The sequence below is a fragment of the Crocodylus porosus genome, unplaced genomic scaffold (genome assembly GCF_001723895.1).
Source record: "Crocodylus porosus isolate Cpor-Errol unplaced genomic scaffold, CroPor_comp1, whole genome shotgun sequence".
NCBI classification, from domain to species: Eukaryota; Metazoa; Chordata; order Crocodylia; family Crocodylidae; genus Crocodylus; species Crocodylus porosus.
The window spans coordinates 1,795,389-1,810,614 of NW_017728926.1; the positions used below are offsets into that span (position 1 = coordinate 1,795,389).

Below are 15,226 nucleotides of genomic sequence, written 5' to 3' on the forward strand. Positions count from 1 at the left end.
GTGAGCACTGGACCTGTGCTACCTGCCTCAGAGGAGCTCTGGCCAAAGGCAGTAGTTGGTGGAGGAGGGAGCTATACTTCTCTGTGCTTATGGCTTTGAGCTGATAATCGGGTACTAGTTTGGTAAGTTTAGGACAGGACGGCACATTTCCTGCTGCTCTCAGGGTTTGCAGTGTCTGAGTTCTCTTCCATCAGTCCGGGTGCAGCGCAGTGGGAGTTAAGATGCAAGGTGGTGTTAGGCAGCAGGCTTTATCAGCTTATCGGTGTCGGGGAGACTTGGGTTTCATGGACAGATATTTAGAAGCTGGATCTTTGAACAGTGTTTTAATTTGATGGCTGTGAGCACCATATACCTGCCTCATTGGGTTGTAAATAGTATCCCATGGTACTGCATAAAGCAGACCCTGAGAGGATGACATTTCATGCTTGGAGGTACTGGGGACATTTTTCTCTCCAACTTAGAAATGTTGGTTTCAGATACTTAAATCAGTGAGTTGTCCCCAAAGCAGAAGCAGCCTCCCTGCTTGACACAACATAGCAGTAGTTGCTGCTTAAAATGAGGGACCCCTAAAGCTATCATGCCCAGCATCATGAAATTCATGATACCAGACCATGGTCTTTGCATGGTTCAGGCAGGAGGAGGGGCGCTCCACAGCCACAGAGGCTGTAGCCTGTCTAGCATCAAAGGCATCCATCTTACCCAAATGCTAAGGCAAACATTGACAAAGCCCATGCATGTTGGCTGTGAGGCAGAGCTGGCTTGGAGAACATGGCATGCTTGCAGCTGATGTGAGCACAACAGAGGGTGAGGGGTTGTGTGGCTGAACAGAGCCTGTCGGACCCCAGTAGTGTGCGTGTCCCAGAGAGGAGCAGCTCCAGGCTGAGTGCTAAAATGCTGTGTGTGCAGCCAGCTGCAAAGTCCATTTGGAAAAGGAGACTTTGGCATGTTCTCCTGAAGTCCAAGGGGTGAGTGAGGGTGCAACATGGGGTGCTTGGGAGGTGGTGGCACTGTCTTGGCATCATGAAAGCCAAGCACTGGAGGCTGTGTGTGCAGTGTCATCAGCAGCCTCCTGTTAGTCCTGCTGGCTTGGACAGAGGTGGGGGCTCCTTTGCTGTAGAGCCAGGTTCATAGGTGTGCTGCATTTTGGAGCTGCCCAGGCTGCTGTACTATAGTAAGGAAATTAAGCCGTGGTTAGTTTGATCCTGCAGTCCAGGACTTCTGCCTTTCTCCACTGTTTTGCTGAGCTGTCTGCTCACAAGGCCATTCAAATTCTTTTCCAGTGGTGATGTGAGAGGGGGCTATGCCAGGGTTTAATCTTTCTACACAGCTTTATTTGTGAATGCAGAACAGATTGGGTGGGGGGGGAGGGAGCAGGGGGGTGCACTGGAGGTAGGGAACCCTATACAGCTGCTTGGGTATCAGCTAGCTTATTCAGATGCTGTAGCTCACATCAGCTAGCCTCTGCAAACGCAGGTGAGGCCCATGGGACCATGTAGTGGAGTCTTCAGCTTTGCCCATTGTGTGTCTGGGAGAGGTTGCTGCCTCTTGTGGGTGCCCTGCCTGTGGGGACAGTGCAAATGGGACTGGTGAGTACTGGGCTCGTTCTGGAGGCAGATAGAGTGGAGTTTCCTAATGGTTTGCGGGCAGGCTTGCTGTGTTGCACCCTGCTGACGACCAAACACTTGATGCCAAGTGTTTGGGCAGCCAATCTGCAGAACTTTACCATGGCCTGTTCCTTGTTTGCCTGGGTCAGGCTCTTCTCTATAGTAAATGTGCTTTCTTGATTAGCTAGTCTGAGCTGATGGGGAGCAAGTCCCTCACTGTAGCCCCTGTGGAAAGCCATGGGGGCCTTTTGCTTCTGCACCCACATATGTGTTTGATTTCCAGACATGGCCTCCTGTTCCTTGGAATTCATGGATGAGGCTCGGGCAGTTCATGAGCCTCAAGAGCCCAACAATATATTGGTTTGGTGTCTACCACTTAGCAAGAAAGTTGATTTTTTTTCCATTGTTCCCCATCTCCAAGGGCCTATCCTGCAAGTGCTGGGCATCTGTGCCACCTGGGGTAGTGGAAGGCACTCTGCCTGCTCAGCAGCATGCCCAGGGCATGGGGATTGGGATGTCTTAAGATACTTGCAGTCTGTGGAAGCGCCTTGCCACAGGGGTGGGACAGGGCAGGGCTTGCCAGACAGGTAAAACCAGCTTGATGCCTTGCCTATCTCTGTATGCAACAGTCCCTCTGGGCACAGGGCACTGGGTGAGAGGGGTTATTGTTATGAGCTGGCATAGCGCTGCTTGGACCTTATCCAGCAGGGGATACAAGACTGGGAGGCTCCTTTTCCTGATCCCTGGTTACAGGTATTGCATACCTTTTGTGGGGCAGCAAGAGGCAGCCTTCATCTTACACTTCAGGGATGCAGGGAGCTAAGAGCTGTGTAGGTGCAGCATCTAGTGCCAGAGCAAAATCAAGCAGGCTAAGAGGTAGTGAGGCATCTGGTGCTTTCTGGGAAGGGGCAATAGCTGGCATGCTGGTGAAGGCACGCTGGGCTCAGCCTCTCCCAGCAGGACTTTGTTTTTGAGTGTATTTCATGTGTGGGGGAGGGCTTCTGGGTGCTGCCCAGCTAGTGTGGGACACGAGGAGCACAGCCTTGTGCTGGGCTGCCTGGCTGGGAGCAAGGGCAAGGAAGGTCTCGCAGGGTGTGCAGCCACTGGGAGGGGTGTCAGCTTCTTCCTGTGGTAATTATATAGGAAGGGTTTCTATGACAACGGGTTTTCAGCAAGCAATTTTGATTGGCTGGCAGCATACTTCCCAAGTATGATTGGGCAGAAGAGAAGTTTCTTGCATGTGGTGTGTGTGCATGAGGCCTCAGCAGCGACATCGCTGCCGTCCCTGGGAAATGCAGGTGATGAGGGAGCCTGACCCCGCCTGGTCCCGGAACCGGCTTAGAAGTTGCGAGGGCTCGGAGACGCTCCGCTTCGCTCCCGCCAGGATGGCCTGCGAGCTGATCCGGTAGGCTGGCCGTGGAGCTTTGTGTACTGGCTGGGAGGGGAGGTGGCTCAGCGCCAGCGGCTGTGCTGGAGGGGGAGGCTGTGCGAAGCGTGCATGTGCTCGCTGCCTTGCCGGGGACAATGGGACGGAGCTCAAGCCGGCGAGGAGTCTGCCTGGAACGGATGCCTGCTGGAGGGGGATCCTGCCAGCCGTGGTCTAATTCTTGTTCTGGCCAGGACTTGAGCAGAAGAGATGGCTGCATGGTGTGTGAGCCTCTGCGTAGGCTGTGATGCCCCCTTTCCCTGGCGTTTGGAGGGAGTGAAGTTGCTTGGGCTGCAGTTGAACAGGCAGGGTTGCAGGGATGCCTTGCGCTAGCTGGCTTGTTACTGAAAGGCCCTCCTGCTGTTGGGATTTGCTGGTGCTGTGTTGTAGTCATTAAGAGTCTGGGAAAGGGCCAGAGCAGATGGGACTAGTGGTGACCAGAGTTGTGTTTAACCACTGGCCTGCTTAAGGACTGTCTCAGGGTCTGTGCTTCCCGTGTACTGTGATTGAGGAGCAGTGGCTGCACAACTTCTGCAGCTAAGATCTGGCTTAGCCAGGCCTTGGCCTAATCTACTAGCTCCTAAACCGATCAACTGTGTAATCCCCAATTAGAGGATTAGCTTCCCCTTAATTTAACTTCTTTTAGAAACTCTTTTGTGTAACTGTGCTGTTAAGAAAGTCAGTGCAGCTGTTAGTGTCAGCCGCGGACTGGCACCGCTGCCAGGAACTTCCCACTGTAGCTGTGGCCTGCTCTGCCACCTGGATGCCTGGCAGAGGAGATGGATGGGGTGATGGTTACACTTGCACAAGTGCTCAAGAAGTAGAGCTGTGCCAAGCTGTTGCATTGTGTTCTTGGGGCCAGGGAGAGTGTTGCAAACAGTAAAAGATGCAGGACAGACCCTGAAGGTGCCTGCTCCTGCAGAGTGTAGGAATGGAGACTTGCGCGAGAGGCTGCATATCCAATGTGAGATGGTGCAGACCTCACTGGGGAGGGACAGGGTAGCTGTGCCCTACCATGGCTGTGCAGAGGGTGCGTGGAAGACGAGAGGGCAGGCACATGGAGTAAGCAGGAGAGGCTGCTCGGCTGCCTAGAACGTGGCAGGTGATGGTGCATATGACCAGTTTCCTGTAGCTTGAGTCCTGTCTGCATCCGCTGGGCTGTCTCATTGAGCTACTGCCCCTTTAGTGAGGCTGTGCTGGGAGCCTAGCTTGCTAAATGCCAGTGTTTAATATGCTACTGTAATGTGGTTTTGTGGCTGGAACCCACAGTTGCTCCGAGGAAAGGGGTGCGATAGTTGCCATGGATTTTACTGTGCAAGGTTTTAATTTTAGCCTTGACTTGTTAGCAGAGGGAAGGAAATAGAAGGTGGGACCCAAGAGTCCAGGCTCCTAGGATGCAAGTGGGCACTGCCAGCATGCTGTCACTTTGAAATCCCCACTTGGGGGGGCAGCAGAGGCTGCCAGCCCTGGCACTTGAGTATGTCAGGTTGTTACAGAGCCAGTGACCTACCCCGGCCTGTCGTGCCATTCAGGGGAAAGTGCCCAGCAAAGAGTCGGTTACTGACTTTGCATGTGTGCTTCAAAGGGCCTTAGTATCACAAAGTGGGAGTCACTGGGATTCTCAACAAGCCCTTGCTCTCCCCTCAGTTGGCTCTACAGCCATAGGCTTCTCAATGTCTTGGGCTCCCCTTTTCTACAGTGGGATGATGCTGAATAGGTCTGCACATGAGGGGCTAATTGTTGTTTGTGAGGGACCTGTGGGTCTGATAGGGGACTGGCCTTGGCCTGTCTCTTTGGTCTGGTTTCCAGAGGGCAGAGACACTGCTTAGAGTTGTGACTCGGCTGCTTCCACCTGTACTGACGTCACTGGGGTGGAACCGAGGCGGAGTCCATGGGAAACCACATCCTGTGCCTGTCATTCAGAACTGCCTTTGTGCCTGCGCTTCAGGGTTAAACTGCAAACATGGGGCCTGGAGCATGGTGGCTGCAGCTGAACTGTGACAAAGGGGGTGGCAGTGCCATGTGCTCTGCTTACAGTGGCCACCCGGGTGGTGGGAGTGGTGTCGAGTGGTCTGAACAGTGATGCATCTTTTTTCCCTCTGCAGGTTCATGAGTCCAGATGATGCAAACATCGCAGGGAATGTGCATGGGGGCACCATCCTGAAAATGATTGAAGAGGCGGGAGCCATCATCAGCACCCGGCACTGCAACTCCCAGCCTGGGGTACGTGCTGTTGTGGTCTGCACAAGCCTGCTCTCGCTCAGCTGATGTCAGAGGGGGAGCATCAGCCTGCCACCCAGGCTGCACATGGGCTGGCGGGGGCTTGAATTTATATGTTCCTTTCCAGAATTGCGGATGGAAGGGAGCAGTCAGTAGCCATGCATCAGGTGGGGCGCTGAGCTTGTTTTCATGCTTGTGCATTAGGCAAGTCCCTGGGCTGGCTGGGCCAAGTCCAAGGTTGCATTACTCTGAATACCACCACCTTTCTGCTGCTGGACTCTTTTCATTGTGCACCTGTAGCCTTTGTCTGCTCCTTTTCCAGGGAGTAGTGGCCCCTTCCCTCCCTCGGTCCAGGAGGAAATCTGACCTCCACCCTGAGCTCGTGGAGGTTCTGTCTGCAAGGCTTATTTTGGCTCTGCTCTCTGCGGGGCATGGAGTTCCCTGCCCTGCTGGGGCATGCCAAGGGGTGGAGGACAGGTTACTTCTCCTTTCTCCTGCTTTATTGTGTTGTGGATGGGCTAGGTTTTACGGAGTTCCTGATGCTTCGTGTGTATGCTGGCTTGGGAGGGGGGAGGCAGTTGCTGGCTGGGAACTTTCAGCTTGAGCTGCCTAACTTTGGTGAAGGGATAGTGTCCTCAGGCCCCTGGGGTGTGGCTTAGCCTTTTCTCCCCTGGAGAAACCCTTCCTGTCACAGTGAGTGATTGCACACGTTTTGTCCCTCTCTCTTGTTGTTTCCCATCTAGTGTCTGGCCATTTCCATGTCAGGCTCAGGCTGTGCCCGCCTGTGCGCATGCAGGCTCTGGCTGGCTGGCGCTTGCTGGCAATGCCCTACTGCCAATGCCTGCCCCAGCGTACATGCAGTGCTTCAGTATCCCCCCTCTGGCCCAGTATAGCTGCCTTGGGAGGCTTCTCTACAGCTGCTGTCTAGCCTTTAGGCACCGTTTTTTCCCAGGCAGCACTGGGGCAAAGGAAGAAGGCACACATTGCAGTGTGTCCTGGGCACTCAGGCTCTGCCCTGGAACTTGAAGGACGTTACATCTGTGACAAAACCCTAGGGTGTTGGGGTGCTCCCAGAGATGCACCCTGGGTTTGTGTGAACTTACTGGTCCCCCACTCTGCTGATTTGAAATACCCATGTTATTAATTTGCCCAGAAATCGTCATTTACCACAAGGAATCGGGACTCATGGAAGAGGTGATATCCAAAGGGGATTTTACCACACCTTCAGCTCTCCTATGAAATGCGAACTTTCATTTCTGCTCAGGAGAACTTTTACAATCTTTTCTCCTATGCCTGAAGAAGGGTACTTGTGCCTGAAAGCTTGCAATTAAAGACTTTTTTTTTTTGAAAAAATCTAGTTGGTCTATTAAAAGATAGCACCTCTGCCACAAGTCCTGATTCCTTTCAGCCTAGATGAATACAACTGCAGCCTGGATATCATTTACCACAAGGCACTTTGGTAAAAAATAACAGAAAAACAAAAGGATTTATTACAAAGAAAAACAAACGGTATAAAAAAGAAAGTGATCAAATACTTTGACAGCGGAGAACGGTCAAACAGAACTGACAAAATCCTTGCCCCATGTTCAGACTACTGCTGAGCCCCCTTACAGATTCCTGTCACGTTTTTCCTGGGACCACCTCTCCTCAGTCGCAGCTAGCTCAACCAGGACCTCCATTCCTCCTCAGTCCACTGGCAGCCCCCTTCTCTCCCCACCCTTCAATGGTCACTCACTATACCCTGCCTCCCCCCAAGCCTACCTTCAAGGAAGCCAAACAGTTTTCTCGAGTTTCTGCCTGTGGATCTGTGACATCCCCTCCTGGCCTGATGCTGTTGGGCTAGATGCTGGTGGGACAGCCTGGCTTGGTCCCCTCTCCCAGTGATCCGTCCTGGCATTTAATTCATACAAGCAGGTTTTGTGCCGCTCATCTCTCTCCTAAAAGCTATGGAAGTTATGTGTTTTCTCCAGTGGAGTGGGGCCTGTGCCTTGTCCATCCTTCCTTGCCTGCAGTGGACCTCACGTCTGTGGACAGGTGAGGCCACATGAGTGCACAGACCCCACTGGGAAATCTTGATCATATTTTTAGTGGGGTCCTCTGTCATGTGTTTACATCAAAGTCATTGACCCCTGCACAGGAGAAGCTTTTGGGTGGGAAGCTTTGTTGGGAGATTTTTCCCAATATGCTGGGTTTATTTATAGGGTTTTTTAATGTTGGTTGTTCTGCACCCTGGTGACATGCTCCCACACCAGCCTCTTGCTCAGAGAAGTCACACCTGCAAAGTGCAGTGCTAGCAGCCCCTGGTCACCTGGCTTTATACTGTAGTTCCAGCTCTTGCTTCATGTGAGGTTGAGAGCTGGAGAGCCAGCAGCCTTCTGTTACCTGCAGTTCCTTCTGTTCTTCCCTTTGGTAAATTGGGAAGCATCTCTGCCTTTTACTTGGAAGGTGTGAGGAAGCTTAGTTGCATGCATCTGGGAAGCCACATAGTGCAAACACCTGAGGAAACGGTTTTGAAGTTTTAGATCTCAGACTGGCCTTAGACACACACTCAGATTGTACCTTTGCAGTCTCAAGGACTGGGAGGGGCTAGACCAGAGTGGCTAAACTTGCTTATCGGGGTGCCCTGGCTCGGTCTGTTTCTGTTGGCAGGCACAGAAGGAGGGGTCTGTGTGCACCAGCACTTCAGTCTGAGGTAGTGTCTGAAGTCCTGGTTTGGATACGGGTAGCTTGGGTTCTTGTTACAGTTCTAATTGCGTGGGCCCTGGGGGCAGTGCTTTGGTAGGGCTCCACCACCTTCGCTTGCGTTTTAGTGTATGTGAAAGAGTTGATTAGTCTTGTTGTAAATGTTGGTTTGATCCCAGTCAATAATGTCTATAACTTGTATTATTTTGATACAATATTCAGTTTACTCTCAGATAGTGGCTTAGCTTTGCTGTCTTGACTTCATCTGAATGAAACTGATAATGAATCACACTTGTTTGAGCAATGTGCATACAGAAACTTTTAAGGGTCTGGGTGGTGACCAGCAGTTGCTCTGAGCTCCTGGCCAGCTGCCATGATGCATGCTGAATAGGTCAGGATGGCATATTGGGGGCTGAGAGGGTGGTGGTGTCACTGGTCATGGCCGTGTGTAGATGAAAAAAACACCACTTCAATTTAGGGCTGATTTTAAACCCCTGTGTCATGCACACACCCTGCTGACCCACCTGCCCTGCCAGAGAGGCAGGTAGGGGAGGGCGAGCTGCCAGCAGGCAGAGCGATCCTTGGGCTTTGGGGGCAAAGGGCTGGTGCTTCCCTCCGCCGTAGTGGTGGCCCCCCCAGGCAGCACACACCCGCAGGCACCCGGCTTGGGTGGTCCCAGGGGGCACCACAGCCGGGGAGGGAAGCTCCAGGCCCCTGTGCAGCGCAGGCAGGCAGGTTGGGGGTGGGGGGGAAGAAATTAGGTTCACTGCTTTTCTTGGGCGGAGTTGCTTTCCTGGGCTGCTGCCAGGCTGCCTGCAGGGTTTCCTGCAGAGCTGCACGGAGCCCGGTGCTTCACTCTGCAGCTGTGCCCCAACTCATTTAAGGCACATTACACTGCCAAATTTCCTACAGCGATTGGAATTCATACACAATACGCCGCCAATGCGTGCAAACATCGACACCATTAAAGCGGTGCAAACGCATTTAACTTGCTTTGAAGTGTCATGCACACACGCCTCTTGTTATGTCTACACACGATCACTGGTACCTTACCTTATCCCAGTGGGTATCTTCTGGGCATAGGTTTGACTGGATTTGTGGCTGTCTCAGTTTCTGAGCTAGTGTCTGGGCAGTAGGAGCATCAGCCTCTTGGCAAACAGCAGTGGCCTTAGGAGAGCACACATTTGGTGTCTGTCTGTGCTTTGACTGGTGTAGTTCCAGCTCTGTCACTGGGGATCCCCTGAGCAGATGAGGATGATGCAAATCCTGCATGGCAATACTGGGATCCACTTCATGTTGAAGGTGCTTCCTGAATCACCAGCCAGTTAGGAATGTTTTGACATTGTCAAGGATGTCCTGCCTTTTCCGGCAGTCCTGAGCTCTCCCTCTCTGAGATGAGAAATGGCTGTCCTGAAGAAACCTGAAGCCAAGGGGTGGCTTCTAAGGCAAAGCTGTGTACCTGCCTTCTCTTTGGGACAGCAGTTTTGGAGGAGACAGCTCCTTCCCTTTGCCATACCAAACACACACAGAAAAAACAGTGAACTTTGCCTTGTTTCTTCACCTGCAATCATGTGCTTCCTTGTGGTCCTTTTTTCAGCATTTCTTATTCTTTGCCCATTCTTACTAGCAAAGAACTGAAGACATTGGGACAATCTGTCTTGCTTGGACTGACAACAAAGTGCCCTGGGCTTTGTGTTAGTAGAATTATGCCAAGAGTTTGCAGAACAAGATGTTGCGTGTTAACCTGCTAGGCCTCCTCCCCTCCCACTTGACTGGAGAGAGCTTAAGCAAGCTACAAGTGGTGGTGAACATGGGGTTAGGTTGAAAGTGATGACATGGCATAAATGTGAGTGAGCTCCTTGACTGTAATGTAATCTGTTCAGTACTGATACTGGAGGAAGCAAGAGGGGCATGTTTCTTCCACACAGCAGGCCGGGGATCAGCTTCCAGCAGGCTTGGGACTGGCTGCGCTCCTGGTCTAGCAAATGCTATGCTGCAGCATTGGCAGTGTGCACAAGCTGCTGGGAACAAGTGCTAGCTGAGCCGCAGTGTGAGAGGAGGAGGGGAGGGCAGGCATAGTGTTTGGGTGGCAGATACCAGGCTGGACCAGGGGCTCTGGAGTGGACTGAGCTGCTTCTGCTAGAGGTGAGGACATGGCAAGAAGATCTTACAGGGCATTGCTTTTGGCGCGCCTGTGGGAGGCTGTGCCTGCAACTCTGGCTCTGACAATGCCAAAAACTTGGCTCCCAAGTGTCTCCACTTCATCACTTGCCAGCTGTTGGCTGGATCCCTTCCTGAGCAGGGTGGTAGCCAGCAGGTGGCGCTGCTGCCTCTGCTTTGCCCAGGGAAGGAAGCCTGTGACCTGAATTCCTTGCCCCTCCTCTGGGGGAAGGGCCCGCTGCTCTGCTCCTTGTGGAAACTGGTCACGTAAAACCCCTGAGGAGTAGAGCCATGAGCAGCTCTGCCCTCCCCTGCCTGGGTTGCACTGTGAACAGGGCTTGGGGGTTTCCCTGATAGCCTCCTGATTATTCCATGGCTTGGCCAGCTGCCATGCTGTATTTATACTGTGCCCACATGGCAGCACGTTTGCCCCAGCCACCCCTCAAACGCAGTGTCTGCCAGTCCAGGGCCTGGCTCCGTGTTCCCCTCAGCAAGGCCAGGGCTCAGGCATGATGCCACCCATACCATGGGAGCCCCTGCTGTCTGCCAGCCCCCTGCAGTGCTTTGGGGACATCCTGTGATGCTGCTGCCTGTACAGGGCAGGGTGGTGCATTCTCCAGGGTTTTTGACACCCTCCGTATGTTGTTGAGGCTCAGAGACCTTGTGGGCTTGTTCTCATCCCCTGAGGCTACCCCGCTTAGCTGCCCCTACACTAACCCTCCTCTCCTGTCCTCCCTAGGAGCCCTGCGTGGCTGCCCTGGCCCGCGTGGAGCGCACAGACTTCCTCTCACCTATGTGCATTGGGGAGGTGGCCACTGTCAGCGCAGAGATCACCTACACCTCCAAGCGCTCCGTAGAAGTCCAGGTCAACGTGCTGTCTGAGAATATCCTTACAGGTAATGCTCATGTGTGCCGCAGATGCTCCAAACCCAAGCTCTTGATGGGCAGGTGTGTCAGGACTTGGGGAGCCTGTTTGCACAGGGTGTCAGGAACCTTTTTTTTGGGGAGCTGATCAGTGCCATCCTCGTTCTTTGACCTGCCTCTAGTTTGGATGAGATTCCTGGGAGGACCCACACAGTAGGGTGCTCCCTGTGAAGCACTGGTGGTTATGGCACCATTAGGAGGGATGTGCTGCGGCTTAGCTGAGCACGGGAGCATCATTCACAGGTCTTGGGCAGGCAGAAGTGTTAAAGCCTCTCCCTAGTGCAGCATAGGGTTTCTGTACACAACCACAAGCGGGGACTGAATGGCCATGCAGTGTAGCTTTCTGTATTGTACCTCTCCTTTCTCCCAGGGGGAGCTGTATGCTGGGGGGGAGGGGGCAGAGGCTTTCAGCAGTCAGTTGCCTGTGTCTTGAGCATCCTGTGGCTCCTGGACAGCATGGAGCTGAATGCTTGTGATCTCTGCTAGGCTTGCATAGGCAGTCCCTCCCATGTGTGGTTGCCCTAGTGATTCACTGTCTGGAGGAGCGGCTGTGTGCCCTCTGTGTACTGCCTGCTTCACCCTGACTCTGGGGCTCGGGTGTACGCTACTGTTTTGGAGCTGGCACCGTCCTATCTTGCCAGCAGTGTTTGGCTCCTGGTCTGGCGGGTTGGGCTGGGCAGGGGAGTGGTAGCTCTGCAGCTGCTGCACCAGGCTGCTGTCCACACCTCAGTGGGATGAACCTTGGGTCTCTGTTTTGATCTGAATATACTCTTCCAAGGCAGTTGTTACCATAGCAACCCCTTTTCATTTTTCCACATGGTGGCTGCACACGGCTGTGATGGCTGTGCCAAGAAGCCCAAGGGGCTTTATTCTAGCTATGCTGGGGGTTGCACCGACACTGGGGCCAAGTACCCTTGTCCAGACTCCCGGGGCAGGGTCACAAACATTGGCTTAGCATCAGCCATTCCCAGTATATGAATGGATGGCATTGGATGTTGTGTGAGTTCAAAAGAAGTGAGAAGAGAAACAAAAGAGCCAAAGCTGAAGTTGCGTTGGATATTGGATGTGGAAGCACATGATGATTTTTGCAAACAAGCTATTTGCACCATTAGCCTGAGCAGCTGCTGTGTCAAAGAAACATTAGCATGGGGTTCAAGCACCCTGGATCTGATGTGATGCTCTGTCTTGGGGACCCTGTCTAATTACTGAGCAGAGCTGCCATTTCCTTCATTCTGACTGCAGCGTGTGGAGGTTGTAGCTGCCTAAGGGTGCATGCTGCTGGGTTAGGACTCTTCTGCGTACTCTGGTATCTCTGGGAGCAGCAATGCTTACTTACAGTGGGGGACCAGGGGTCAGGGGAGGCTCATCTTGGCAGACATTGCCAGCTGATACCTTTGAATCATGTCAGATTGTCTGAAACTGGGGCAAACTGAGGGACAGGACCTGAGGGTTACAGTGGACAATACGCTGGATACAAGCAAGTAGTGTGCCCTTGTTGCCAAGAGGGCCGACACCGTACTGAGATGCATTAGTAGAAACGTTGTCAGCAGGTCAAGGGAAGTAAGTATTCCCCTCTATTCTGCACTGATGAGGGCACATCTGAAGAACTGTGTCCAGTTTTGCCCCCCACCCCCCCCACACACAAAAAGGATGTGGACAAGTTAGAGAGAGTCCAGTGGAGGGCACCAAAAATAGTTAAGGGGCTGGGGCACATGACTTCTGAGGAGAGGCTGAGGGAGCTGGGCTTATTCAGTCTGGAGAAAAGGAGACTGAAGGGGGATTTCATAGCAGCCTTCAACTACCTGAAGGGTGGGTCCAAAGAGGATGGAGCTAGACTGGTGACAGATGACAAAACAAGGAGCAATGGTCTCGAGTTGCAGCATGGGAAGTTTAGGTTAGATATGAGGAAAACAGTTCTACCTAGCAGGGTGGTGAAGCACTGGAACGGGCTACCTAGAGAGGTGATGGAATCTCCATCCTTGGAGGCTTTTAAGGCCTGGCTTTAACAAAGCTTTGGCTGGGATGATCTAGTTGGGGACAGTCCTGCTTTGAGCAGCGGGCTGGACTAGATGACCTCCTGAGGTCCCTTCCCACCATAACTTTCTATGGTTCTATGACGAGATTAAGCCTGAGGGGGCTGCTTGCATCTTGTCAGCATCTGGCTCATGCCCTCTTGCTGGCCATGGCATCCTTGTGCTGCCTGTATAGGGCAGGACTGTCCAGAGCCCTTCTTCCAACATCCTTGCTGTGATGAGGAGTCTCTCCCCCTCTCACTCCTCAGAACCCAGCAGGGTAGCCCTCACACATACTGGCCAGGCAAGTGAAAGTCAAGTTGCTGTCTGTGCTGTTCAGGGTGAGAGAACCCGTACCAAGAAGTGAGGATTAGCAGACCAGGCTCTGTTTGCTCTTGTTTCCCTGCTTAATTGCATGCTACAGCTCCTAAGGTGCAAGTGCTGAAGGAGAATCATTGTGCCTTGATGAGCACCAGCTCCCAGGAAAGTTTGTTAATACCTGCATTTGGGGCCTAAGTCACCAGGTTGCCCACCTGATTCTGTGTTCAGCACCCTCCTGAAATAGCTTGAGATCAGGCCTCTAGTGAGCAGCAGTTGGCTCCTGCTGGTCTATGCATGGTCTCCTCCTTTCCCTGGGGTGCACAAGGCAGAGTCTGCCCTGAGTTCTCAGCACCTTTCCTGCTAGGCCTGTAGTCTTCAGCCTTCCTGTGCAAGTTTCAGCCAGGCAAACTGCTGGCACTCCCCTCTAACTTGGTCACAGTGAGGTTGGGTAGGGGACACAGCACAGAGAAGGAAGCAAGAAGCCACCAGTGGCTTGTCTGTGACTTGCAAATGAAGGTGCATGGTGAAATCTCCAAATTTGCAGACAATACCAAATTATTCAGGGTAGTCAAGTCCCAAGCTGATGAAGAGGAGCTGCAGAAATATCTCACCAAGCTAAGTGAGTTGGCAAAAAAATGGCAGATGAACTTCAGTGCTGTCCAGTGCAAAGTAATGCATCTGGGAAAAAGTAACCTCAACTATAGGTACACAGTGCTGACTTCTGAATTAACTGTTTTAACTCAGGAAAGTGACCTTGGAGTCATTGTAGATAGTTCTTTAAAAACATCAGTTCAACGTGCAGCAGTGACCAAGAGAGCTTCTAAAATGTTGGGTATCATTAAGAAGGGAATTAAAAACAAAATGCAGAATGCCATTATACCATTGTACAAGTCCATAGTGCTCCTACATCTTGAATGCTATGTGTGATTCTGGTCCCCACATCTCCAAAAGGATGTAGTAGACTTAGAAAAGGTACAGAGAAGGACAACCAAAATGATCAGAGGTATGCTGGGGCCATGCTAGGTTGCCATACTAGGAGAGTCTAAAATGAATAGAGGTCTAAAATCATGAAGAGTGTGGACCCCATGAACAGAGAACTGTTGTTTACCACATCCCAGAACACTAGGACTAGGGGTACCCACTGAAGTTAGTAGATGATAGGTTTAAAACTAACAAGAGGAAGTACTTTTTGAATGAATACATAGTTAACTTGTGGAATTCATTGCCAGAGGTGGTGGAGGCAGGTAGCATAGCTAGATTCAGGAAGGGATTGGACTAAATTGATGATGATAGATCTATTAATGACTATTGAACAGAATGGTTGGAGATGTTCCCTCTGACATATCTCTAAGCCATATTGGCACATGCCAGGCTGAGTACTGAATAAAGGATATGCCATTTGAGAGAGATCAGGTTCAATACTCTCCCTCTATAGCACCCTTTTTTGCTGCTGCTGGAGATGGACTACTAGACTAGCTGGACCAGTGGCCTGACTGAGTATGGCACTTCCTGCGTTCTTCTGCTGCTACTAATCTAGCTGCCTTCATGTTTGTGTGGTGCTGGGAGTCCACAGTGCAGCTAGCTGGCTGGGCTGGCTGCCTGGTGAAGTGCAGGGTGTGTCACTGTCTTGCACTGTGGCTTGGTCTGAGTTCAGGTTTAGTGGTGCTGCTCTGCTGGGAGTGTAGCATGTAGCTTCAAGCTAAGGTTGTGGTATAACTCTTCCGTATCCTTCTCTGCCTTAGCTGTTTCATGCAAGGCTCTGAAGCTAGCACCAGTAAGCAAGCCTGTTTTTTCTGATGATCAGAGTGCTTGCTGGTGGTATCCCTGGCACAGGTGAGTGGTATCCTTGCATCATAGGTACAGAAGTAGAAAAGTGG

General features: G+C 52.1%; 1 protein-coding gene across 2 annotated transcripts in view; it reads left to right on the top strand.

The window, feature by feature from the left end:
- Positions 1-2,881: 2,881 nt before the first annotated feature.
- Positions 2,882-15,226, top strand: part of ACOT7 (acyl-CoA thioesterase 7) — a 64,120-nt gene continuing 51,775 nt past the window's right edge. For both annotated transcript variants that reach the window (XM_019541161.1, XM_019541162.1), the window contains exons 1-3: positions 2,882-3,009; positions 5,136-5,253; positions 10,832-10,988. In XM_019541161.1, coding sequence (XP_019396706.1) covers positions 2,897-3,009; positions 5,136-5,253; positions 10,832-10,988 — 388 coding nt within the window. In that variant the 5' untranslated portion in view covers positions 2,882-2,896. The remainder of the gene's footprint in view (positions 3,010-5,135; positions 5,254-10,831; positions 10,989-15,226) is intronic.